The sequence below is a fragment of the Conger conger genome, chromosome 3 (assembly GCF_963514075.1).
Source record: "Conger conger chromosome 3, fConCon1.1, whole genome shotgun sequence".
Classification (NCBI taxonomy): Eukaryota; Metazoa; Chordata; class Actinopteri; order Anguilliformes; family Congridae; genus Conger; species Conger conger.
The window spans coordinates 72,311,399-72,337,916 of NC_083762.1; the positions used below are offsets into that span (position 1 = coordinate 72,311,399).

At 48.7% G+C, this 26,518-nt stretch overlaps 3 protein-coding genes across 3 annotated transcripts in view; all 3 read right to left on the reverse strand.

The window, feature by feature from the left end:
* Window positions 1–2,006: 2,006 nt before the first annotated feature.
* Window positions 2,007–6,325, reverse strand: LOC133123288 (arp2/3 complex-activating protein rickA-like). Its single transcript, XM_061233632.1, has 5 exons — window positions 6,299–6,325; window positions 4,999–5,062; window positions 4,308–4,352; window positions 3,675–3,835; window positions 2,007–2,789 (listed from the first exon to the last, which is right to left on the reverse strand). The coding sequence occupies exons 2-5, from the start codon at window positions 5,051–5,053 to the stop codon at window positions 2,049–2,051; spliced, it is 1,002 nt and encodes a 333-aa protein (XP_061089616.1). The 5' UTR covers window positions 5,054–5,062; window positions 6,299–6,325; the 3' UTR covers window positions 2,007–2,048.
* Window positions 6,326–7,761: 1,436 nt separating this feature from the next.
* Window positions 7,762–22,203, reverse strand: mcm7 (minichromosome maintenance complex component 7). The gene is made up of 15 exons (XM_061235474.1): window positions 21,970–22,203; window positions 17,936–18,015; window positions 17,408–17,572; window positions 16,644–16,768; window positions 15,869–16,049; window positions 15,113–15,250; window positions 14,779–14,928; window positions 14,174–14,288; window positions 13,936–14,067; window positions 13,620–13,703; window positions 12,897–13,108; window positions 12,036–12,301; window positions 11,509–11,677; window positions 9,079–9,188; window positions 7,762–8,460 (listed from the first exon to the last, which is right to left on the reverse strand). Exons 1-15 carry the CDS (start codon window positions 21,998–22,000, stop codon window positions 8,235–8,237), a joined length of 2,184 nt encoding a protein of 727 aa, XP_061091458.1. The 5' UTR covers window positions 22,001–22,203; the 3' UTR covers window positions 7,762–8,234.
* Window positions 22,204–22,742: 539 nt separating this feature from the next.
* LOC133123563 (cohesin subunit SA-1) overlaps window positions 22,743–26,518 on the reverse strand; it is a 24,075-nt gene continuing 20,299 nt past the window's right edge. Inside the window, exons 26-30 of the mRNA XM_061234034.1 lie at window positions 26,461–26,518; window positions 25,790–25,955; window positions 25,199–25,291; window positions 23,683–23,803; window positions 22,743–23,571 (exon numbers count right to left, since the gene is read on the reverse strand). The exon at window positions 26,461–26,518 is cut by the window's right edge and continues 97 nt beyond it. Of these exons, the coding sequence (XP_061090018.1) occupies window positions 23,524–23,571; window positions 23,683–23,803; window positions 25,199–25,291; window positions 25,790–25,955; window positions 26,461–26,518 (486 nt within the window). The 3' untranslated portion in view covers window positions 22,743–23,523. The remainder of the gene's footprint in view (window positions 23,572–23,682; window positions 23,804–25,198; window positions 25,292–25,789; window positions 25,956–26,460) is intronic.

The following is a 26,518-nucleotide window of genomic DNA, read 5'->3' on the forward strand; positions in this document are numbered from 1 at the left end:
TGCAGATCTTTTTGTGGCTACACCGGGATTTGAACCACCAACCTTGCCTGTCCCAGTCATTTACAGGCCGCCCTTTCTCTCCAGAGAAAGTTTCCGTCATCACCTGGGCTCGTGGTATCTTGTGCGCTTATCGACCCGGATCCGCCTGGACTTAATGACCCCGTAAAAGCCCCCACTTTTCCCTACTATGCAGTCTCTGGCTCCAATTTGTCCCAACATGGCAGCACAAACTGCAAACTTCACAAGCCGTTGGAAAGTTAATGGGTGATGTTCGCTTTGTCCATTCTTTTTTTTAACAGTCCTATGGCACACCAACATAATTCTGTTTGTGTAGCAACTGAAAGGTATGCACGGAGCAAATCTAAAGTCAGCTTTGACGGGGGAAGCATGGGGGTGGGGGTTGTTGGCCAACAGTCAAGAGCAGGAGCAGGCCAGCATGGATTTTCTGTCACATAAAGGACACCCACATTTTTCATTTAAAATGTATTTGACTTGAGCGTACATCATTCACCAGGCTGAACTAGGGTCTATTGTTCCTGTACTTCACCAGTCATTGGCTACTGTAGCTGTAGTTATTCCTGTCACACAGTGGAGATGTTTCCCGATTTTCCTTCTTATAAAGGGCTTTTTGAAAGGCACACCTTCTCCGGGTCATGAGCTACAAGTGCTGATGTTTCCCATTTTATACGACCATGTATGTGCTTGTATTTTTCCACCTCTCTTCCCTTCTACAGTAGATGCCCAGGCATACACATTAGCCCTTTCAATCCGAAGAGTGCCATATCGCACTCAAGCTAAACTACCATAAAATCCCTGTTGAACCAATCAAATTGACTGCTATACTATTGTTTTGGGCCCCTATTTAATCCCTACTAAATTCTCAAACTTTTCTCAACCAAAGTCAAAACTCATTGGGATTTTGATGGAGCCACTTCATATTGGGCTTGGGAGTGAAAGGGTTAGGCATCTTTGTCGTTTTCTACATTAGTGTTCAGCCCCAGTGGGAGTGCTCAGCAGGGGTGTGGAGTTACTGGCTGTCTGAGGTGGGCTTGTTTCCCCTGACTGGAGCTTTTGAAGTGGGTTTTAGGACCAGGCTTTGTCCAGGATGGGAGGAATTCTGGTTTATTGGGAGGAAAAGGGGAGAGTTATGAGCCCTTCAGGGGTGGAGTTGCTTGGATAATGAACAGTAGCTCTTAATTCGATGAACCACAGCCCCCCTAACCCTTTCACACGTGTATAGGTATAGAGACTGTCCCCTCAGTCTCCTTGCATTTACTTATTTTTTATTGGTCTCTCTTCCTTTTCACACTCGCACACACACACATACACAGAACTATGAAAGAATGATGGAGAACACAGACACTCATGTAAGTCCAGCTATGCAGACACAGATAAACAAAATTTAAAAAAAGATTCCAAACCATCCACAAAAGACTTTTATTATATTTTTGATTTATCATTTTCACCATCATTGTCACGACTTGCATAGGTGCTCTTGCTATAATATAGTTTATAGTAGTTAAACACTGTCGTCATTTGCTCACAGGAAGAAAATACTCTGTTGGTACCTTGACCCAGACATAAGTTCTGCATTTCTACTCAATACATCACTTTTAGAATGGATATCTCAAATGCTTCTGAAACAGAAACGTGGTTAAAAACCAGCCAAACGGTTCTGAGAAAAATGAAGTGTAGGAGGTATTTAAAGCTACTTGGAAGTTTGCACTGGCTGCAGACTTCTCTTCTCGCCGTGCGCTTACTGTGTAGTGGAACACAGATGTCACTAACTCAGCCACTTTAACTTCTGTATCCAGCTCTGGTAGCACTGGTAATTTTACAAAAAAGTATATTTTATTGGACATCAAAGGTAATTTTGCAATTAAAACCACTCCATTCATGTAGAAAACTTCAAACAAAGTCAGATTTCAAATTAAGCCAATTATGCAGTTTAGGCATATAAGCAATTCGCCTATTTTGAAAGAGTAAAAAAAAAAAAAAAATCCGATTGCCTTAAATATTCTATTCTTCAGTGACAGGCCGCAGTGCCATCACTGGCTGTCTGGTGCCGGGTACGAGAAGCGGTAAGGGTCATAGAGCTCCTGGTGGTAGTCAGGGTAAGGGCTTAATTTTTTGCCCTTGTTGATGTGGGTGATGGAGGGCGGCGCTGGTTCTTCCTCCTCTTCCTCCTCTTCCTCCTCCTCCTCAGGGATGGGTGGTGGGGGCGGGGGAGCAGGCTGCCCTTTCACAGGCCTGGGGGGGTGGTCGATCAGGCAGTCAGGGTCCCAGTAAGAGTCACAGTCGTACTCCATTCCTTTGTAGGTGTGTATGGGGGCAGGAGGGGGTGGGGGGTGCGCAGGGACTGATTTTTTGGGAGCGGGAGGAGGGGGTGCAGGGACCGATTTTTGGGGAGGTGGAGGAGGGCGTTGAGGTAGGGCAGGTCCTGCAGGAGCCTCAGATTTTTTGGGTTTGCAGGCGGGGTGATATCGGGGATCGCAGAGCACAGGAACAGCCCCGGTGGGCAGGTACACAATGTGGGGCTTACACAGAGGGTCTTTGGCGTTGCACAGGTAGACCACGTCCGCCAGGGAGAGCGGGGGTGGGGGCGGCGCCGTGCTGGGGGGGGCCGGAGGCGGGGGCAGGTATTTTTTGCATTTCTTGTCCTTGGATGGGTCACACTTGGCAGGTGGTACGCCCAGGCTGTTCTGGAAGAGGGAGGCATTGGGGCCGTACATATGCTCCAGGCTGCGCATCTGCTGGTACACCATTCTGATCCGGTCGATCTCATACAGCTGGAACACGAGGGGGTGGCAGGGAGAGGAAATATCACTGGACAGAGACAGGCTTTCTGTTGCAAAAACACAAATATGTCTCTCGACCGCCACACCTTCTCTAACCCTGCTCCTTGTAGGTTTTCACTCCAGCCCTAAAAAAGCACTCCACATTCAACAGCTCCAGATCGTGTTGAGCTGCTAACCAGTAGAATCAGGTGTGTTTGTCAAATTAAGGTTGAAGTGAAGACCTACAGGACGGCAGATCTCCAGGAACACCAGGGGGAACCACTATTCTCTTTCACTTCCGTCTCTCCAGTCTCTCTCTCCGTCATCTTCCTCCATCTGTCTAATCACCTCAACCCATCTCCCTCCTCCTCATCCTCTTTCTTTCACATATTCAGTTCAGCAGTGCCTGTAGTAGCTTTGGAACTGAATTTCCCTGGTTTGACCCCTGAGGGCGTTTTTCAACACGCATCTCGAGATGAAATACATTTAATTTCCCTTTTGCCTCACTGTCAAAGAAAGCAGAACCAGCGATCCGTGTAGTGAAGCATGAGAATGTGTGTTAGCACCTCGGCTTCCTTCCTGACACAAACCCGAAGGCATACATTTCCTGTTTTATCAGCTACGACTTCTGTATATGCTGAGGGCTATAAGAGGGCTATTCGGGTAAATATGAAGAGGCAGATGCAGGCTCTTACACTTTAGTGTTAAACAAACATAAATCAGATTAGCTTTCAGGCAGTACTTCTCCCACTGTTACTCCGTTACTCCCCCCCCCCCCCCCCACCTCTCCCTGCCTCTCTGTAAAAGCTGTAGCAGCAGGCGGAGGTTGAGCTCATCTCCTAGGTAACCTCCTCAAGCCACAGATTCTGCCACCGGCCAGCATTACGGCCCTCTTACCCCCTCGACGTGCCCGATGTTGTTGTAGTAGCGGTAGTAGGCCTGGAAGTCGGGGGCGTTGCGGTACCACCGTGGGTCTGCGTTGCGTTTGGGTCGGGAGTGAGAGAGGAACGTGTTTGCCCGGGTCGAGTCGATGCCAACGGGGATCCGCCCTGCTGGCTCTGATGGTTAATGGGGTTACGGGGCGAGACATTGGTAACTCTGTTCAATGTATTCAAGGTCAAAAAACTAAAAACATAGCTAGCACAAACACACATGCACACACGTGAGCACACGCGAACATACACATACCTGTTTTTAGTATCTAAAACACCCACAAAATATTCACAAAGAGCAGTCCCATGAGTTTTTTTTTAAGTCCCTAGCCCTGCCCCCACACCTCCCCAGAGCCCAATAGTCAGCTCTCTGTACTAACATTTAGCAACGTCGTACAATAATTATGCAAAAACATACGTCATGGGAAAAAGGTTTACAAACATACTTTGACCAAGTCAGTCTTTTTAGTCAGTATGGAACACAACTCAAAAGCTGATATGATATTGATATGAAAAGCTAAAAAACAGGAAAAATGTGTGTGTGGAGGAGAAAGGTGGAGATGGTGAGAGAAGAGAATCAGAGAGGAATTTCCGTTACCTTCCTGTTTCAAGATTTTCATCAAAGAAGTGGCTTCCAGCAAACCTGGGATAGAGGGAGAAACACACAGTAACATGTCACTGATACCTTCCCCCCTTCTATAATATCACTACTGCACTGCTAGCACAAAGCACAGTGATCATAACAGATGTTCTCATCAGCTACTATTTACACACTAACCTAGATAAGCTCTTTATATCTAAAGCAGGGCTGCCCAACCGTGTTCCTGGAAGTCTACTCTATAGGTTTTCATTTCAACCCTAAATTTAGCACACATGATTCTACAAATTAGCAGCTCAATAAGCTCCCCAGCAGTTGAATGAGGTGACTTCCTTGGGGTTGCAGGGCGGCCTGTAGCGGAGTGGTTAAGGCAAATGACTGGGACATGCAAGGTCAATGGTTCGAATCCCAGTGTAGCCACAATAAGATCCGCACAGCCGTTGGGCCCTTGAGCAAGGCCCTTAACCCTGCATTGCTCCAGGGGGGGGGATTGTCTCCTGCTTAGTCTAATCAACTGTATGTCACTCTGGATAAGAGCGTCTGCCAAATGCCATTCATGTAATGTCATGTAATGGAGTAAAAACCGACAGGATAGTGGGTGTCCAGTAACAGGGTTGGGCAGCCCCGATCCGAAGGTACAAGAACGTAATTTGCCTATCGTAAAACAAGTACGCCTTGATTCCAGACTCACCTGGCAGTAGCATCAGGGAGCACAGGGCCCCCAACAGAAAGAACTGAGATATCATCTTCCTCACCTGCAAAACATCAATTCCATGATCGGACAGAGAGAGAGAATAGAGCGCCATGTTTTTTTATGGATAAATGCAGTCGCTGTTAAATTCCTACTTTGTATGAGAACATGGTGATTCACAGCTTCTCCCACAACTTTATCACTTTATTAACGTTGCAGTGGTTAATGTCACTGTGAATGTTATAGTTTTAGTTGTATTAATGACATTTAATACAGTTCTCTAATGTTGCAGGATACGGTTAAAGTTTCCACCAGTCGCTGTATATTGTGGTCACTGGGCTCCTTGCTACAACTGCAACACAATCAATTTAATTCAATATCAATGGCCCAGGGGCATGCTTGATTTATGAACAAAAAAAAGATAACAAAAAAAAAACCAAGATGTTAAAATGTAGGACATTAACACAATGCAATGAAGATGTATATGGATGTGTATCCAGACATGTTGCTCTTTTAAACCTTGTTGTACGGTCTATATTTTGTTAATGAAGTGTGGTAATTTATGTATGCTGCTGTCTTGGCCAGGGCTCACTTGTACAATCTCAATGTAAAACAAAGGATTAAGAAATAAAAAATATATATATTTTAAATGGACCATATTAAGTCATATATAAATGAAATTAATATGGTAACTGTACGAGACAGCTCCTTGAAAAAAATTGTTTTCTGTCTCTCTTGCATCCCTGATTTAAACGACTGATACCTGCCCTGACATATTTTCTCCCTGTCTCTGTGGAAGCATGCATTACATTGATGTGGTTGCTGCAATAGACAAGTTCACAAGCGGCGAGGTAATGAGGCAGACACAGACTACTGAAAGATGAACAGACTGACCTTATTCACAGCATAAGTGAAGTCACGTATAATTTGCCTTTCTATCATCTTTCATGTCACATAAACCCACACACAAGATTCCCACATTTACATCTAGCCTATATGGCTAGACCATATAGTGCGTTTGATTATTAATAATTTGTGAAATCAGACAGTTTAGTCCATTCTAAAGCTCAGCTATAGCCAACACAATGCTAGGATGTGGACCAATTTAAATGGTGGTCGTGGTGTGGATTTACGTATGATGTCAATTTCCTCTCTCACCTTTACAGTCAACAATTAATTTAGCGTTAGCATGAAGCTATACGGTTCTTGGACAAACTTTAAATATATATTTGAAGGCATATCTGAAATGTTCTAGTATTTGTAGCATTATTTAAAAGAACAAAACAAAACCGTGACTCACCCTCTCCAGTTTTCTTTTTACCGCCAGGTAAAGGGACAGGTAAGCTAAATACTGAGCCGTCTGTCAATCATTTTACATTTGGTGCGCTATTGGATAAAAAAAAACACTCCGACGTTAAAGACCGCCCCAGTATTTTCCTCGAGATGGACAGTTAACGGGCTGAAACTCCGCTTGTGTTAATTACAGATTTCCAAATATCCGCGGACCTCAGGGGAAAAAACTATAAAAACCAAACTCCTCATGAAAACTTGCAGTAAATTCTGAGTGGAAGCGTCCCGTCGAGAACAAAGAGACACTGTAAAAATGAAAAGGTGCCAATGCGAGAAAAGGGCCCCCACACCCAATTACTTTTCTCCTCGCGGAAATATTTTGGCGACTATCAAAACTTTTTTTGAACGCCATATATCCTGATAATTGTGAATATTAACTTTTGAAACCAGCAGGGAGTGGAGATGATTACACAAAAGGGAGTGGAGATTAAACAAAATACAGGGCGACGTTTTCATTTTCATAATTTTCATTTGGAGTATTTTGACGTCTAAATGCATGTAATAACCCTTTCTTGCTACAAAAGTCATGTTGAAAAATTCAAATGAAACCCTTTTCTGCGGGAAACAGCTGTGATTTTGTTTCCACGAGCAGGCTGTAAAAAAAAAAAAAAAAAATCATAACATTTCTCAATGTCGGGAAACACCGAGCATAGCACACATAAAATTGCGACACCTTACATGCAACTTCTGGGTGCACACGCTATTATTAAACTGAATAACGGTGTACAAGCTCTCACATAAATAGAAATGCAACAGCTTTGCCTAGAGCCACAGCAGTCGGTCCTACGCATTGCATGATTTATGATAGTCGATAGCGAAGTCGGCTCTTCCTTTACTTTTCTCCTGTTAAGTGGAAAATGAATACCTCTCTTGGTGGAAAAAGACAGCGTATAATTTCTAAGAGCATAAATAAGCGACCGTTGCAACGCTTCAGTGAGGAATGTTTTCAACTACTTAAATGCACGTGATTCACACAAAGCAGACACCCAGCCAGTATGAGACCACCATAACAGCTGGTAACTTAAAGTGCAATGGAGCAGCATGGTTTCAAAATTTAAGTCAGAGGGTCCAGTTTTGCACTGTTTAGAAGCAGATGACGGAAACGGTGCTCGCGTTCGCGTCTACATATTCAAAACCACATTTTAAGGTACAATGGGTAAGATGTGTTAAAACATTGTTACAATACCATCATAAAGGCCTGGATATCACTGATGAAGGTTCACTGACATGTTGACTCTCCCTCTGCCTGGGTTTAGTGCTTAAAATACGGGTTTCAAAATAATAGTTGACAGGCCGTATACGGCACCAAAACATTGTTCAGCTGTACAATTATTAAAGCTCATTGTTAGAAAATGTGTTCCAATTCACAGTCCCCACCCACCCACCTCCCAAGAAAGCACGAAACTGAGCAAATATTGAAAATGTGAATTTATTGGCAATTCAAAAGTACAGAGCATGTTTAGACAATGTTACGCAAAATGCAAACGTCAGATATGAATCGAATCAGCACGTTAAACGTATAAAATCAGCAAGTAAAGCTCCCAACCCATCAGACAGGTACAGCATCGAGAACTGACTGTGAAATGTAATAACGAAGGGATGTGACATCAACTCTTAGTCAAAATTCCTAGGCTCTGTACAGAAAAGACCGAAAAGACAAAACAGGGAAGCAGAAAACTATTAATGCAGGTATATTTACAAAGACCACCTTATTTTTTTACCCTCCAGATGGACTACCCAAAGTTAAAACCTCGCTTTGAGGGTGAGCGATTGCGGGGCACACTGGCTGTGCTTTTCAGACGGCTGGAGCCACACCCACTGCGATGACATCACGTTCAAAATCCTAACGGAGGGTAACGCTCACGCTGCGCCCACTTTCCCGGTCTTCAGACGAAGGTGACCTTGGTGCGTGCCTGGTTCACCTGCCACACGTTCAGCTCCTCGTACTCGTCCAGAGCCGCCTGGAACTGGGCGGGGGTGAAGCCCCGGGAGACGCACCTCTGCTCCGCGTCCGCCATGCGGACCACACCCCCCACCCCGCCGCGGCCTTTCCCGCCCTCGCTCGCCAGCTCGCGCAGGAGGGAGAAGATCACGTCTGCCGGTCTCTGGGCTCTGCGGGAGGACGCCATGGGAAGGGTTAGAGAGAGGAAAACGCAGAATATCACCCATAACCCTGCACAGTGCGAGGGGCGACTATGCAGGATATTGTTTCCCAGTACTTCTTGGCTTGAATTGGACTTGGCCAAAGCTTTGCTGTGTGAACTAGACTTGATGTTTAGGGTTACGGATAAGCTAGCCACTTTTTTATTTATTTATTTTTAACTACATCTGACCTGTGTTTGTACTGTTCCAATGACCTTCGGTATGCACTTACTGTATGTGGCTTGCAGCCTGTATCATATGCAATATAATGTAATGCTAGGCATCCTGTAAGCTCATATTTATGGGGTCCAATTTGTGGATAGGGGACAGGGCGAGAGATTCGGCCCCAGATTTCTGTACCATAGTGGGGAGACAGCCTTGCGCATATCAAGGGTAGTGTACGTGTGCTCGTGCTCAAGAGAGCAGCATTGAAGGAGGCATAAGGCAGTGTGTGTTTGTCAGAGTGTGTGAGCAAGAGTGTGAAGGTAAAGAAAGGGGGGAGGGGGGCAGGGCAGAGTGTGTATGACCCAATAGGGAACTGGGTTAACGGTTCCTGAGAGTGAAAGAGCGTGTCCAATCAGCACTGACCTGGTGGCAGTCGATTTGTCAGTCTGCAGCGAGTCCTTGGACATCTCCATGAGCCTCATGGCCTCGTTCACATCCTCCTTTTCCACCATGTCCACCAATCGCAGACGAGCCTGACGGGGGGTGGGGGGGTTACAACAAGTCAGGAGGGGTTTGGCTGCATCCGTGGAGCTTGAAAGTCAAAGCTCTTGAACTGCACGTTTCACAAATAAACCATCTGACAAAACAGCCAGTTTAGGGCCAGTTTCAAGCATCAGAAAGCAGGATTACAGAGTTAGCTGGATAACTGCACTGAGTAAAACAGCTCATGACATCAGCCCAGTGTTTTGACGAAGTGCAGTTCGTCTCCTGCTTCCTGATGCAGGCGTGCGGCCAGGTCTCACACGGATGGCGGCGGATGTGTTCGTCCACCAGCACTAGAGCAGAGCAGGGCAACGCCCCGTTTACGCGGAGCCCCCCCGCGGACCGCCACAGAAGCCGAGCTGTGCCGGCACTGTCAGACCGAGACAAGTGCAATGCCCTCTGGGATTGGCAGCAATTGCCCAAGTCTCCGCCTCTCAACACCAGCTAGTCTTTCCATTGGCCGGGGGCTGCGTCGCTGAACGGCCCCGGTCGGCGCGATTGGTCGGGTGCGGTGGGCGGGTGGGCCCTGCCGCAGTCAGTTTTGCATGGGTTTGCACAGCGACTCCGACTCACACAGGCTGACTGCCGACCCCGCAAAGCTGAGAGCGACGGGCAACAGCCCAGACAAGACACCGGCTGGGAGACTGACTTTGACACCAGATACGATTTGGGTTTTAGGCAAACCAAGGAGTAGGGTACACTTCAGTGGTAACGTAAACTCACCACGTTCCGAACAGAACACGGGGAAGCGACCACCAGAATTTAACGTCCACGCAATGGTAGGTTTTATGACAACTGAAGGAATTAAGACTTTACACGCACACAAAAACCAAAGCCGATCTGGAAGTTGCAGTGTTTGGAACAGTGAGGCCGTTAGGAAAAGCCGAGCATTGCCAGGTTGAATAGCCTGTTCTTGCCACTGTGTTGTCAACTCAAATCCTCATTCCCCAGTATCGCAGAACTGGGTTTTTACCAGAGGTAGAAAGTCCAGAGCTCAGAAAGTAAAATTCCTGCCATGCTTTTCTACAACCCATTAACTAATTTGGATGATTTTACCAGTTAGTACCACCCCCTGGCTGAAGAATTGCATGCCAATCAGCAAACCAGAACACATTCACTTTGAGCCTGGATGTTCCGCCTCTGGTTTTCACACACAGGACACAGAATTCAACCGCTGGGCTCTTTTGAGAGGCGTCTAGCTCCCCCTGGTGGACGCAGTGCAATGCCGAGCATTCCGGCGAGGAGCCGCAAGCCAGGCCTGTAGCCGAAGCAGCCAGGCGCTGGGAACAGCCTCCCCCTGGTGGAGAAGCGGCGTAGTGCAGGGCAGAGCTCTCTGTGCGTCATGAAGTGCTGGTTTTGCAGTAGGGCCTGTACGTATGCTACCTGCACAAACAGCACTTTGGACTCGCAGAGGCCTCGACACAGCCTATGCGGCAAGGGCAGTAAACAGTCAGCTATAGCTCTGTGGGGAGGAAAAACAGCCAGGTTAGTTGGGGTAGGCCGGCAGGAGCGTTAATGCCTCTACCGACGCACCGTAGCCGCATATTCGTAGCTCTGTGTCCAGCGTGGGAAAGAAGTGCTCACATTGCAGTAGGCTGCAAATCACCACTACCTGCACTGTAAGCACTTTAGCTCAAGCAGGACTGCACACGCACAGCAAAAATCGTTGCCTCTCGCCACTGGCCGGACAAGGGCAACATCGTCTCAATGTGAGAACATTTCCCTCACACGGTGCTTCTGTTAACAACCGGAGACAAAGCAGAGAGACTGAAGGGATAGGAAGCAGAACTCGAGAATGTCAAGTTTACACTGCAACCACTGCTGTTTTTTTTAAATTTTTTTATGAAATCAGAAAGTTATTTTCACATTTTGTCACTACAATAAAACAGTACATCACATGCATGTGTGCGAATCAGGCTCACCAGCGCAGTGGACAGGTGTGTGTGTGTGTGCGTGCGTGCGTGTGAGTGTGTGTGAGTGTGCGAGGCAGGCTCACCAGCGCAGTGGACAGGAGTGGGGATCGTGTGTGTGTGTGTGAGTGTGAGTGTGAGTGTGTGTGTGTGTGTGTGTGTGCGTGCGTGTAAGTGCGAGGCAGGCTCACCAGCGCAGTGGACAGGTGTGTGTGTGTGTGTGTGTGTGTGTGTGTGTGTGTGTGTGAGAGAGTGTGTGTGAGTGTGTGAGTCAGGCTCACCAGCGCAGTGGAGAGGTGTGGGGATCGTGTGTGTGTGTGTGTGTGTGTGTGTGTGTGTGTGTGTGTGTGTGTGTGTGTGTGTGTGTGTGTGTGTGTGCGTAAGTGCGAGGCAGGCTCACCAGCGCAGTGGACAGGCGCAGGATGGACAGCAGTGTGCGGGCAGAGGTGAAGGTGGTGTCCTTGCTGACCCGGGCCTCCTTCCTCATCTCCACGTAGGCGGCCGTGATGTAGTCTGCCAGAGCCTCGGGGACCGCGGGCTGCCGCCGCTGGCACAGGGAGATGTAGCGCCTGCCGGAGGCGCACAAAGATAAACAACCAACGCCGCTCATCTCCGCAGCGCCAGGCTGGAGCCCAGGCTTACCCAGGGATCGGCGTTCATTTTCAACACGAAACACCACGGCAAAGGAGCCCATGCTAAACCGTTGGCTCGAGGGTACGGCCGCCATTACAGCTCCCAGCGTCTCTGGTACGGTAAAGCAACGGCAGCCATTTTAGCTCCGGAACTCTCGCCACACACACACACACGAGGTGAGGCGGAGAGGGAGATAACGTCCTCGCCGATTGAATCGGTGGTGGACAGGCTTGGGAATTTAGGCAGAACACTACTCAGCCAGGACCTGGGCGGGAGGAGGGAAGCGGTGCTGACCTCATGAGCTTCATGTGGATGGGGGTGAAGTGCGTGGGCGGCTGCCGACAGTGCTGGTGCACGTAGGTGATGTGCTGGGCCAGGCGCAGGTCGGCGTCCGGGTCGGGCCGGTCCTGGATCAGCCACAGCAGGTCGAATCGGGACAGCAGCGCGGCCGGGAGCTGGATGTTCTGCTCCAGGCTCTTGCGGGGGTTGTAGCGCCCGTAGGCGGGGTTAGCCGCCGCCAGGATGGAGCAGCGCGCGTTGAGGGACGTCATTATCCCCGCCTGAGGGGGGGGGGGGGGGGGGGGGAGGAGACCATTAGCGCCAGGAACCTATACCCGTCGGTTTACACGCCCGGAAGCTTCAGCCAAGACTGAATCAAGGACATGAGCCCCGACCTATGTTCATCCGCCTGAAAAGTATGCAACAGTTCCAGCTCCGACAACACAAGTGCACTGCCTGCTTTCACACCACATCCAAACAGGGCATCACACATCACCCTCCATTTAAGACCCAAGAGAACCATATGGCACTGCACCATATTACATTACATTAATGGCGTTTGGCATTAATGTAATGTACAACAAAGTGCAAAGTGCATACCCATGACCAGGGATAAGTGCGCTGAAAGACCCTAGACGGAAGTACATAAAACACTTCAACCAACCAAAATGACTCCTACACCGCAATGGGCCCCTATTAAAGCCCTACTTAATAAATAAATTACCAACTTTCTCGACCAAAGCTAACACTACTAGGGAATTGGGTGGGAGCCACTTCATATTGGGACTGAAAGGGTTAGGAGAATCTTGAGCAGACGGTAAATAGTGTAACGCACGTATACAGCCAGCGGGAGGGAGCGGCTGAACCCGAGCCCACCTTAGCGATGGAGATGGTCTGCTGCTCCATGACCTCGTGAATGGCCGTGCGGTCGGCGTCGGCCATCTTGTCGAACTCGTCGATGCAGCACACGCCCTGGTCGGCCAGCACCAGGGCGCCGCCCTCCAGGGTCATCTCCCCCGTCAGCGGGTCCCGCATCACAGCCGCCGTCAGCCCCACGCCGGAGGAGCCGCGGCCCGTCGTGTACTGACCTGGGGGGGGAGAGGGGGGGGCCGTTCAGAGGGGGGGCCGTTCAGAGGGGGGGCCGCTCAGAGGGGGGGCCGCTCAGAGGGGGGGCCGCTCAGAGGGGGGGCCGCTCAGAGGGGGGGCCGCTCAGAGGGGGGCCGTTCACCGCACCGCACAGCCTGACTGAGGGAAGACTCAAACCACCATTCACACGCAGGCAACTCTACAGCCCCATGTCATCTCACTACCGCCGATTTGGGGCTTTGTCGTCAGGTGAGCGTTTGAGACCAGCGGCCTGTATCACAAGGCAGGATTACCCAAGACAGCTGGCCGGATAAGCGCACTTAGAAAAAAGAAACCTAGAAAAATGCATTTTTACTGCAGTCCATGTTCCGGGTTTCCGGTTAGCCAGGTAACTCCATAATCCTGCTTCATGATAAAGACATGATACAGGAGTACAACAGTGCAGCCACTTCACTCTGGTCTGAGATCAGGAGGAGGGGATGGGAGGATGAGGAGGATGAGGTTGTTACTCACTGCGAGGAGCCAGGCGGTCGATGTAAGAGAGAAGCTGGGATTTGGCCACGCCAGGGTCACCCATCAGACAGATGTTAATGTTCCCTGTGAGGGGAGAGGGGGGGGGATTACACCATCACAAATATTCTCCACCAAATCAAGTTGAAAAGTTCAGTCACTTTTAAACATTTGTTGGCAACTGAACAGAACCTCTATATCGCCGCCACCATAGCCCCCATCTAGAAATGTACCCCTCCAACACCAAATTCACCGCAGCTCCCATAACCCCAACGTTTACCCTAAACTCAGCACACCCGTCCATACCCTCGGCACTCACCCCTGATCTTCATGCCCCGGGGAACCTGCCTCACCCCGCCCACCAGCAGCAGGAGCAGGGCCTTCTTCACGTCCTCGTGGCCGAATATCTCCGGGGCGATGGAGCCCGCCAGTTTCTCATAGAAGTCCTCCTCTGGAGAGGAAAGAGGCACATAACCCACCGTCACTGAGCGCCTTCACTCATCCTTTCAACGCTGTGTTCCGATTGGCCGCCCTCGTGGGCACCCCCCCCACCGTACCCGTGATCTGGCGCAGCTCTTCCTCGTTCAGCTCCTGCACGCCCAGCTCGTCATCCTCGGTCTTGTTCATGAGGGTTATGGAGTGGGCCTCCAGGTACGTCTCTGACAGCAGGCCCTGAGGGAGGACCAGGGAGAATGGGTCTCACACACACACACACGCACCTTTTTCTGATGATAAATTCAGGAATATATGCAACCCCAACACCACATCCAGACACACCACTTCTATTCCTGACTAATGTTGCCTATATACAACAGCCTCCCATGCCTTATTGCTTTCTACAGTTTTACAGTGGTTGTGAAGTTCGACATGCAGAAGCCTCTAGTCACTTAACTCAGCCTCTTGCTGGTTAAGTATATAGCGACTTGTGCAATTATTAGGTAACTACTTGGATTTCAGAGGCGAGTACTATAACACGAAGTAAAGTAGTACCCTATACTAGTACGATGTAAATACATTTTACAGCACATTACATAGTACTTACCTGAAAACAAAATAGTTCTAATAATATGTTCCTGGTCTCATACTAGGTCATTATAACGGGCTGGAAAATAAAATATGAAAATAAATGAGACCAGCGTAATAAAATGGGCGGGGCACTCACCTGCACAGCCTGTTTGAATCCGGTGCGCAGGAGGGGCAGGAACACGCCCGATATGCCCACGTGGTCGCCAGGTTGGGCCAGGCGCGTGTTCTCCCCCCGGGCGAATATGGTCATGCTGCGAGGGATGTTACCCACGGGCACCTGGTCGCTCTGAGACCGGAGCGGAGAGGGGAAAGGGTTAGCATGTCATGGCCCCGAGAATGGGGCTTCAACACGGACCACTGCAAAAACACCAGCATAACAAGTAGCAGCTCATCATCAGCCTTTACTGGAAGCAGAAACAAGCACACAGAAATGCATACGCTGAGAAGCACAACCACATACGCGTTCTTACATGTTCCTGGATGCGCAGCTCCTGGAACTTGATGAACTTTGACCCCCGGGTCTGCAGGTAGAGCCTGCCCCCGGACTTGTTGGTGACGCACTCCTGACTGGGGCACATGATGAGGGGCATGAAGGAGGGAGACTGGATCTGGAGGAGAGAAAGACCACGGGGGGAGGGTGAACACACAGGCACGGCAACAGGACTGCAATGTTAACCCACTGGCAGTCTTGAGCTCCCCCCCTTTACTGACAGGTTGGTATGTCTCAGCTCCCCTGTGAGCCTGCCCACCCCACACTCACCGGTTGGTACATCAGACGACCCCCTAGCTCCCCCCGCTCACTCACCGGTTGGCACATCCCAGACCACCCCCAAGCTCCCTCGCTCAACTCACCGGTTGGTATGTCCCAGACCACCCCCGAGCTCCCCCCGCTCACTCACCGGTTGGTATGTCCCAGACGACCCCCGAGCTCCCCCCGCTCTCTCACCGGTTGGTATGTCCCAGACCTCCCCCGGGCTCCCCCCGCTCTCACCGGTTGGTATGCCCCAGACCACCCCCGAGCTCCCCCTGCTCTCTCACCGGTTGGTATGCCCCAGACCACCCCCGAGCTCCCCCCGCTCTCTCACCGGTTGGTATGTCCCAGACCTCCCCCGAGCTCCCCCCGCTCTCTCACCGGTTGGTATGCCCCAGACCGCCCCCGAGCTCCCCCCGCTCTCTCACCGGTTGGTATGTCCCAGACCACCCCCGAGCTCCCCCTGCTCACTCACCGGTTGGTAGGTCTCTGCACCGCACTGGTCACAGGTGTAGGTGGCGACGGCCATCATGGGCTTGACCTCGGTGGCGCGGGTGACGATGCCGCGCACCGTCACCAGGTGGCCGATGCTGTCCGCCCGCACATCCCTCACCACCAGCGGCTTCGAGGTGCTGGGGGGGCGGAAGTACACCTCGCTGCGGGGCGACAGGGGGACATTACTCAAACTGACCGCTTCCACCCCTCCAACAGCCATGTTATTTCCTCTCTCGATGCTCAGAGCAACGATGCCCTGAAATCAAAGCACTGCCAGCCATCTGCCCTTATCAGTTTGGAAAAAGTGTTCCAAGAAATATGTACAAAATCAAGTGCATTAGCTGGAAGGACTGAAGAATGTTTAAGAACTTTAACCGAATGCAGGATGGCTGAAGAGGGAAAGATTAGTGCTTTTGAAAAATTGAACACTCAAGTCACCAACCATCAGTACAGATTAACCCAAAATTCACATCAGCATAGGCAAGTGGTCCTCAGTCCAGGTCCTGGAGAGCCACAGGGCTTTTGTTTTCATCTTAACCTCAGCAAACAATTCAGACCCAAGAAACAAGGTGCAGAGTTACCCGTGTAATTAACAGCTTTAAGTGCCGAGTAACAACAAAGGCCAGCACACCCTGCATCTCTCCAGGACCAGGGGCGAGGATCGCTCACATAGACCATCCCTGCTCATGACAAGCACTGCCACAGAAAGAGAAAAGAATTGCCCCGAAGAATGTGAAGAGGGGGAGGGTTCTCACAATCTCCTCATCAGCTCTGCCGGGTACTGGTTGCGCGCATCTCGGGTGTCAGTGGGGTCGCGACCCCTCTGTTCCATCATCAGGCGGTGCTCGATGTACACGTCCAGGGAGTCCTTCGCCACAGACTGAGGTAAGCACACAAAATGGCAGCTCATGTTATATCCCGCACACACACACACACACAAGTCCTATCCAGAGGTAGTTCACACTGACTGTTCGTGAGAGAGAGAGAGAGAGAGAGAGAGAGAGAGAGAGAGAGAGAGAGAGAGAGAGAGAGACTGGGTGAGAGTGTAAGTGTGTGCGCGCTCTTGAGAGATTACGGGTGTGAGAGAATGTGCGTCAGAGTGTGTGAGCTTGTGTGCATATACCTATATCTGGGTGTTACTGCTTACGCCTGCAGGTGTGTGTGTGAGCGAGCGCGTGTGTGTGTGTGTGTGAGCGTGTGAGCGTGTGAGCATGTGTGTGTGTGTGTGTGTGTGTGTGTGCGAGTGTGTGAGAGTGTGAGTGTGAGTGTGAGTGTGTGTGTGTGTGTGTGTGTGTGTGTGTGTGTGTGTGTGTGTGTGTGTGTGTGTGAGAGAGAGAGTGTGAGCGCGTGTGTGTGTGTGTGAGCGAGTGTGTGTGTGTGTGAGCGTGTGCGTGCGTGTGTGAGCGTGTGCGTGCGTGCGTGTGTGTGTGTGTGAGCGAGCGTGTGTGAGCGCGTGTGAGCGTGAGTGTGTGTGTGAGCGAGCGTGTAGGTGTGCGTGTGTGCGCGTGCCTGCGCTGACCTCTCTCTCGCGGTACTCGGGCAGCAGCTCGTGCACGGCGTCGGCGAACAGCCCGGTGTAGCGCTTGGCGTTCTCGCACACGCTCTCCACCAGCTCAGGGTCCTCCTCCGCCATGTCGTCCAGGTCCACCACCAGGGCGACCTGCTCCCGGTGAGCCAGCGACACCTGACCGCAAACACACCGCCACGGTCACGGCCCGCGGTCCCACTCGCCACACGATACACACACAACACATCTCTCTTAACAGACGGAGAAGTGCATTTCCATTCGGGTAACTGCTGCCCCTTCCCACCAGAGTCATTTACAAGTTGTCTGAGAGAGAGTGACATGCACACATAGTTACCAACGTGGACTTAAACCATGTAAACAAATTAAGCTCACTGGTTCTGGTTCCGTGTAAACGGCCCAATTCACAGGTCTGGCGGAAGCCCAGTCCATTAAACCCACTATGAACTGTACAATAATCGTCTCGCAAAAAGTGCGAAAGAGCTTGCACATAAACCCAGAGAGCGCACGTCTCAGGCTCACCAGCTGGGCTCCATATTTGAAGGCCTTTTTCCCAGAATCGTCTTCAGAGTAGAACTCCTGAAGGAATTTCTTACACTTTTCTGAGAAGAGAAGAGGGGACAGAATTCAGGGTTCTGACTTATGAACAAAAACACAAAATGCAAAAGATGAATGAACAATGAGCAACAAGAGCGCTAGAACCAATGACATCATCAGAACCGCCAATTAAGACAAAACCCAGGCTTATCGCAGTGTTCGGTTTACACCAGTATTTTGTAATCACAATGTCAAAATAAAAAGTAAAAAATAAAGTGCACCTGCCGACTTTCAACACAGTCATTATTAAATGAATAAAAGAACATTCCATAGCCGGTGTGTCCTTATCAGATCAAGGACAAAATAAGACTTGTTGTTGGGAACACTTTGCAGAGATGATATTGATAGAGTCTCTGCTTTTTATTACCCAAGTTAATTTGCCTGGCATTTAACATTTTCTATTGGTAAGAATTTTGGTTTCTTGAATTATGAATCGCTGGCAGCGAGGGTCGGTAAACACAGTATCAATGGCGTTTCAGAGGGAAGCAAGACTGGTGTCAAAATAGCGAAACAATTACCAACATAACATAACCCAACATAACCCCATGACAGTGTGTACTGAACGTACCGCTCTACTCCGAACACACAGGAGAAACAATGTAGTATTATAATGTATTGAATTAAGTGTCTCTCTCTTGAGCAACCATCTGACCAGTCACGACAAAGATCAAGCCTTCAAAAGAATATATGGGTGCAAATGACGTGTGACCGGTTCTGCCTTACGCCAAAGTTTGTTTCTTAAGAGAAACAAACTCTATGGTTTAATCTGCAGCCGCTTATGAAAGGGATAGCAAAAAAAGGTTAGAAATGTCTAACTACGCATGTTAAACATTCTAAAATCAAAAATCTCCATGTGCATTTTATAAGATGAACCGCCTGGCAAGGAGCTCATCTTATAAAATGAAGACCAAGCGCTGTCCTCCATAATATTTACTGAATGTGAATCCTTCAAAGCTGAACAGGTTAACTACCCTCTTTAGTCTGACTGACCAGCATCTTCCCAAAAACGATCAAAGCAAGTTGCAATGGTCACGAAGAGAAACCAGTGGAGGAGCAGTGACAATTTAGTATTTAGTAAGTGATTATTCCCCTTAAGTCCGGGCCAACTGGACAGCGATATAGGTTACCTCGCAACAAAAACAGGAAGCATTGCATAAGCCGTAGGGTCCATTCTAGGCCAAACAAAGGGCGGCAGGGCATTCGACGATCGATCAGGCATAAGGAGGTGTGAACGCAAGCGCAACTCAAGGCTTAAGCTCAGTTCCTAAGGTTTGGAATCTTCTAACGAATTATTTACCACCACCAAACAGCCGACGACTGACTGTTCATCGACAAGAAACGAACTATATGAAGTCGGTTTTACATGGACCAGATCAGGCTCATCTGTGCGCATAAACAAACATCGACCACGTGACCTCCAGCCCCTCCTTGCCACCCTCCACAAATACAAAAACCTATGATTGTAATTTTCTAGACGCCCTAGATCAATGCAAATCACGCTAAATAATAGAAAGGAAACCAATGTAGATACAGCGGCGAACTTTAAGCCATTAACGTTCTGCAAAAACAAAACAAACAAAAAAAACATGTTAGTAAACAGCGTGCTATTCTAACACTGAGAAGTGAGTGGACTAAAATTGACAGGTAAAATGGCCCAATACAGAACTATTCTGTTCAGACGTCATTACCACACCATAAACATTAGTGAAACGCGTCTACTACTAAACATTTGACGTTACACTGCCCTAAGCTAGTGCAGCTTCAGGTTAAGCCACTATTAGATTTTGGGTAAGAACTGAATTTAACTTTCGGTTTCTGGGGAGTCGAACTTTAGAGACAAATGCTAAATCTTCCGATTTTGGCAATCAAAATCATAAAAGCGAGTCATCTTAGATTCTCGGATACAAGTAAATTACTGGAAGTAGATTGTTGAAAATGACAAACCATCTATCTAACGACTTCCTTTGTTAGGGCAAGCGCCCACTTCGCTTGCCTGTGCTGATGCGTTAGCTCGGGGTATCGTATGTATTCTCTGCATTTAAACACTAAAATTTAGGACTAATCCAGCCGATCGTTTCAGACCAATGAAATAGGCCTGCTTGTTCGGTGGAAAGCATTCCCGACTCCCTTACCATAAAGAACCTCGTTTTTCGCCTTGTTTTTACGAGGTTAAGTAAACAGCTAGCGCACTACCTCTTACTTTGAAGGAAAATGGGTACACCCCAAGTCGACACCGGTAGTACTTCTGTACAAAATGAAGACACTTCGGATTCTTCCCGTATCCCCCCTCAGAAAAAAGTAATCTTCTCACCTGCTTCACTCAATTCTTAAGTCAACGCTGTTTTTGTAAACAAAGAAGCACATGGCTTCTCAGCCTTGTCACCCACCGCGAGGCTTCCGCTATCCCTCCGCTCGCCAAATAGACCTATGTTTTAGAGCCAGTCTATATTTGCACCCAACGTCACCTCATCATCGCAACAGATGACTTTATAAATGTCATCGGTGGTTCCTAAACGTGCATTTAGAAGACCGAAGTGCGGTGGAATAGTTCATCCATTTTGCAATAGCTGCGCTACGCTCAGAGCGGATGTGGCCAAGTTTGCGACGCTACCTACTCGAAAGAAGGCCAGCCACTCCGGACGTAAGGCCGCCCTGACTTCCCACGCAACCTGATTTATGTTCGCTATGCGTAAAGGTCTTGACATATACATTGGTTTAAAAAAAAAAATAAATAAAGAAAGAAAAAAAGGTTCTTTAAAGTGGTAGACCCGACCAAACACTTCTCGATTAATCATCTAAAGCCATACAGACAAATCTTGAATTACAAAGGTAACGCGTTTCTAGTTACTAGTTACACACCAGTTTCACATTTAAACCATCTTAAAATAATCATCCTCTGTGCTGGTCAAGGCTATTGTACATAAAGCCCATAATACCATCACTTTATGAATCTTTATGGATTAATCTCAGTAAAACACACGATTATCTTGCATAAATCGCCTGTGCAAAGCGAGAAAACTCACAGGCTGAAAGTGTCTCCAATTAATGAAGCTGTGTAACTGGTTTAATATTTTACAAATAACCTGCTGTGCCGTGTGCTTAGCACCCAGGCAGCAGGGTGAGTTTTACAAATTCGCAAACGTTAAGTCAACCAAAACGAATATAACATTCTGGTGAATACAACTTTTCAGGGCTGATATGTTCGCCCCTCCCCCTCGTGACATGAGCCTGTCGTGCGTAATCCTTTGTCTTCTGAGCTTCATCCGGGTCATGTAACGTTAGGCCATATTTGCACCAAGTTACTAGTTACGGTAGCCAACTGAATACTGGAACAATGCAACTTAACAGTGACGAGCAATAAATACAGAGAACTCCGTCAAATATACACGTGGTGAATTCCGGTAAAGTCAGAGAATTACCCTGCTGGTTATCAGTTAACAATAAGAATACAATATTTTGCGACTGAAGCTATAACTTAACTCGCAACTTCGCCAGCTAGCTAGGTATCGTGTAAACTCAACGTTAACTTGGTTTACTTAGCTACCGGCAGGCATACTTTGAAATCTGACGACTAATCTATGCCGGGAGTAAAACTGTCAAACACCCGCCCCCCCCCCTCAGAGTAAAGCCATAACAGTACGACCAAGCGGTAAGTTAGCAAGTTTGCAAAAATGTTGCAGCTAGCTAACCAAATGTTAGCAAGCAGCTAAATTAGGCTACCAAGCAAGCGATTTCCAACGTTCACTTTCCCGAGCCGAGAACAAAGCTAAGTTCACACAGCAATACGTACGTTGTTTAGAGTTCGCTAGGAACTAACTGACATTGTAACCTTTACTAACTCGCTAGAATTTCTGTTAATGTGCATTTAACCACAAATTTGAAAACTAATTAGCTACCAGTTTTGCTGCAGGGAAAAGCCCAAAGATGCAGATTGCTAAAAGCTATGAAACGCATTATACCCTTTTCAGCCAAGTAGTCCTTAGGAGGCATGTTTTCTTTCCCCAGACGAAGATCCAACACACTCTAAAATCACTTGGAGCGTTGAATTAAACGTTGTATATTTTTCTGAAGTACTGTATTTGAAACAAATTCGCAACAACTCCGTAGCATGCAACACCCTGTAAACTTCTTCCCCGTGGCTCCAAAACCCGCTGCGAAAACTGGCGCGAGTCCGGCTTCCTTTTCGACCAATCACAGACGCAGCTTGTGCTACTGGAGGAGGGGCCCGGTAGTGGCGCGAAATCGAGCTAGTCACGTGGTTCTGCCCGTCAATCGTCGCCCTGACTCCACCCCCTGGCGTGAAATTTAAGCGTCAATATCAAATAGTTTGAGGAAACACATGTCCCACAGTTCATACCCTTGATGTCGGCATAGATTAAAGCAGTCACGGTTATACCTTCCAATGATTAATTTTTAAAACACACCTTGAAGAGAACCCCCAGTGAAAAGAACAAACTCGAAATGCATTTAAAGATACTCTCCTGATTCCCGCTTCAAAATTGCGTACTTTTTTTATAATTAACATTCATAAAGACTGAGGCTAAATAGAGAAATTCATTTTGGGATCTCTGGCTGATAAATCCAGCTCAGTTTTAGCTGGCATAGTGTAGCAAAGGCATATATGTACCTTTCTCACGGGTACAACAGAAGTTCCCCACAAGCAATTCAAGCTTGCTCCTTACAGGGACCTAGATTTTGTCTGAATTCCCATTGAAGAGGCATACCACCGATATACTTTCAGAAAATGCTTTTATTTTGAAGCTTTAGTGAATTTACTGAAATGGGTGAATAATTGAACACATGAGGGGAAGATTGCGAAAGGTGGTCAGATGAGGTGAACAAACATTCAATAATCTCACACCCACAGTGATTTCAACTACCGCTAAAATTTAACATAACATAACTATGTGCTAAACTTCGCTTCGCTGTGCACAAGAGCCAAAGCTTTGGTATGTGCCAATTTCAAGTTTGTTTTGCTTGTCTGTTTAACTTACGCTTTGTTTGTATTTAACTGTGTGTAAGCCTTAGCTTTGCAATGCTAGTGTCATCTTAATTGTATAATCCTCAACATTACTGTTAGCTAGTCTCAATTTCCTTGACCGTTATTCTCAGGCTTTCCATACCGGCAAAATATCTGAAATGACCTCAAAACAACACCATAGAAAGTCTGAACACATTTCTAATAAAAGTCAAGTAACATTGCTGTGCCATTTTCTCTGGTTTGCGGTTATTCTGTAGTGACCAAAAATCGTTTTAGCTGAGTTTTAGCCCAGAAATAAACAGCATGAACAACCTCACCGTGGGTCTAAGAGAAGCCGAGTAGCAAGAACGTTGCTCGGTTGATGATAACGGTTGAATAATAATGAAACGTTCTTTGAAGAAACTTTTTCTATTTACACATGAATAATAAGTCAAGTTGTAACTCGGGAACAGAAAGTGTAGAATGTGGCTGCCTGTGGACTAGTGTGGGCTTAAGATGAACAGCTGGGTCTGCTGGTGCATCCCCCCGTCTCTCAGTCAAACAAGCCCTCCAGGTAACTGCTGGACCGGCGGGTAGAAGGCTGGGGAGAGGGGTAGGAGAGGACAGATGAGTGGATGGAGGGAAGAAGATATAACAGAATAAATGCAGGGCACGCGTAAGAGGGTCGGCACGTGACAGAATCGCTTCTCACCAGGGTCACTTGCGTCTCCTGGTCTGACTCATCGCTCGGAAAGTCTTCAATCTCTGGTTCTGGTTCTTCCTCCTCCTCCTCCTCCTCCTCCTCCTCCTCGTCCTCTTCAATCAGGGACAGTCTGTGAGAGGAGAGGGGAGGGCGCAGGGATGCTAGCACTGTCACCCTGGTACATATTAATCTACAAAACTCCCCTCCTCCCTCAGCCGTCTGCTCATTAGAAAGTCACATGGCTCACCACCGCTCTAGGGATGTGATGCTCTTTGAAGTACCCCGTCCCACCACCGAATGTGGTAAGATGGGTCTCAGATAATTATTATCAGAAATTAATTTCAATTGTGGACATTAAAACATGCAATTTGTGACCGAAGTATGCTCCTGTTTTTAACCTACTGCTCTACTTTTAATTATCAGTATACTTCTGTCTCATTGCCCATTTGATGTTGTAAATTTTGCAACTGTTTTGTTGTGTAACTTTAAGGTGCTTCATGTCGGGTCCCCCTTGCAAAAGAGATTTCGGTCTCAATGGGGTTTTCCTAGTAAAATCATCCATCCATCCATCCATTATCTAAACCCGCTTATCCTGATCAGGGTCGCAGGGGGGCTGGAGCCTATCCCAGCATACATTGGGCGAAAGGCAGGAATACACCCTGGACAGGTCGCCAGTCCATCGCAGGGCACACACACCATTCACTCACACACTCATACCTACGGGCAATTTAGACTCTCCAATCAGCCTAACGTGCATGTCTTTGGACTGTGGGAGGAAACCGGAGTACCCGGAGGAAACCCACGCAGACACGGGGAGAACATGCAAACTCCGCACAGAGAGGCCCCGGCCGACGGGGATTCGAACCCAGGACCTCCTTGCTGTGAGGCGGCAGTGCTACCCACTGCACCATCCGTGCCGCCTTAGTAAAATCATGATTAAATAAAAATAAAAAAACATTTTTGCTCAGAAAACACAGCCCATGCTCATTGGGTTGAGATATTGTATTAGTAAAGGCCTACACGCATATTTCTTGTGTGGATTTGAGCTTTTCATATCCCGGAGATTTCGATTAGTGTTCCATACTGATCCAAGTAAAACACTTAAAATTTTGTCTGAAGTGTGCATATTTTATGGTCTAAGTGCTATTTCTCTGACTTGTTTGTAAAAAGCTTTTGAATGTTTTGTGGGTGTTTTACACGAGAAGAGAAGAGAACGCCGAGTACCTGGGCCTTTAATGAGTTGCTGATGGTTATTGATTGGCTTACTGGGAACAGCCCAGTAAGTGAAAACACAAAACGACTCAAACGTGGTTTACTCAGCAGGGCTTTCCCAACCCACACAGACACACAGACACTCACAGACACACACATACATACACACAGACATTCACAGACACAGACACACAGGCACTCACAGACGCAGACACTCACAGACACAAAAACTCAAACACACACACAGAGACACAGACACAGACACACAGATACTAACAGACGCACAGACACTCACAGAAGCACAGACACTCACAGGTTGAGGTGGGAGTCCAGGTCACTCTGTGCAGAGGCGGGACTGGCGGCCCGGGGCACAGATGATTGATGCACTCTCCGACGAATCAGTGGACTTGGAGGTGACAGAACAGCAGTCAGTGACTGGAGGTTGCTTGTGTCTTTGAGTGCTTAATTTGATAATTTAGCGAGTGTGTATGTGCAGCAGAGAGGCATTCTGAGTTTGTGTGCAAGCCAGAGCATGAGCATTTGTATATGCGTGCCTGTGTCGGGAGTGTGTGTGAATGCGAGCATGTGTGTGTGTGTATACGTGTGTCTGAGTATGAGCGTGTCCCGTGTGTGAGACAGCATGTGTGAGACAGCGTGTCCCGTGTGTGAGAGACAGCGTGTCCTGTGTGTGAGAGACAGCGTGTCCTGTGTGTGGGAGACAGCGTGTCCCGTGTGTGTGGGAGACAGCGTGTCCCATGTGTGAGAGAGACAGCGTGTCCCGTGTGTGAGAGAGACAGCGTGTCCTGTGTGTGTGAGACAGCGTGTTAGACAGCGTGTCCTATGTGTGAGAGACAGCGTGTTAGACAGCGTGTCCCGTGTGTGAGACGGCGTGTCCCGGCGGTACCTCTCGGTGAACTCGTCCTCAGACTGTGGTTCAGAGGGGCCCTCTTTGCCGGGCAGCAGCTGGGCCCTGGACGGCCGCCTCAGCATGGTGGAGGTCAGAGTCGGGGTGGGCAGGCTGCTGGAGAGGCCGCTCCTGTCCAGGGACACCCCCTCCGGAGGGCTAGAGCCTGGACGTGGGGGGGGGGGGGTAAGTAGGAATGCCTGTTATAGGGGCTGCCGTTACATTACATTTGCATACACAGCATACGCTTTTATCCGAAGGTCACACTCTGACACAGGTCAGATGAGGTTGAGGTAGAATTAACATAGGATCAGTTATTAAGCCATGAACATGAGTCTAGTACACAAGGTAGATAGGCCAAGTCTTTTGAGGAATATGGTATGGAATTACCCCTACCCACAGCCCCCCGCCCACAGCCCCTGACCCACAGCCCCCACAGCCCCCGACCCACAGCTCCTGACCCACAGCTCCTGACCCACAGCCCACAGCCCCCACAGCCCCCGACCCACAGCTCCTGACCCACAGCTCCTGACCCACAGCCCACAGCCCCCACAGCCCCCGACCCACAGCCCCTGACCCACAGCCCACAGCCCCCACAGCCCCCGACCCACAGCCCCTGACCCACAGCCCACAGCCCCCACAGCCCCCGACCCACAGCCCCTGACCCTCACCCTCGGCCATGGTCCTCCTGCGCTTCGGCGTGGGTGTGGCTTCAGGCTCCTCCCCCTC

Bases quoted from the DNA above. Each gene is read 5' to 3' on its own strand.
- mcm7 (XM_061235474.1), bottom strand. From the start codon at position 22,000: ATGCCTCCTAAGGACTACTTGGCTGAAAAGG. The intron at 18,016-21,969 runs GTATAATGCGTT...TTCTCTTCTCAG, and splicing joins GGACTACTTGGCTGAAAAGG to AAAAGTGTAAGAAATTCCTT. The intron at 8,461-9,078 runs GTCAGTGCTGAT...GTCCTCCCGCAG, and splicing joins GACAAATCGACTGCCACCAG to AGCCCAGAGACCGGCAGACG.
- LOC133123288 (XM_061233632.1), bottom strand. From the start codon at position 5,053: ATGATATCTCAGTTCTTTCTGTTGGGGGCCCTGTGCTCCCTGATGCTA. The intron at 4,353-4,998 runs GTGAGTCTGGAA...CCTCTATCCCAG, and splicing joins CTCCCTGATGCTACTGCCAG to GTTTGCTGGAAGCCACTTCT. The intron at 2,790-3,674 runs GTAAGAGGGCCG...CTCGTGTTCCAG, and splicing joins ACATCGGGCACGTCGAGGGG to CTGTATGAGATCGACCGGAT.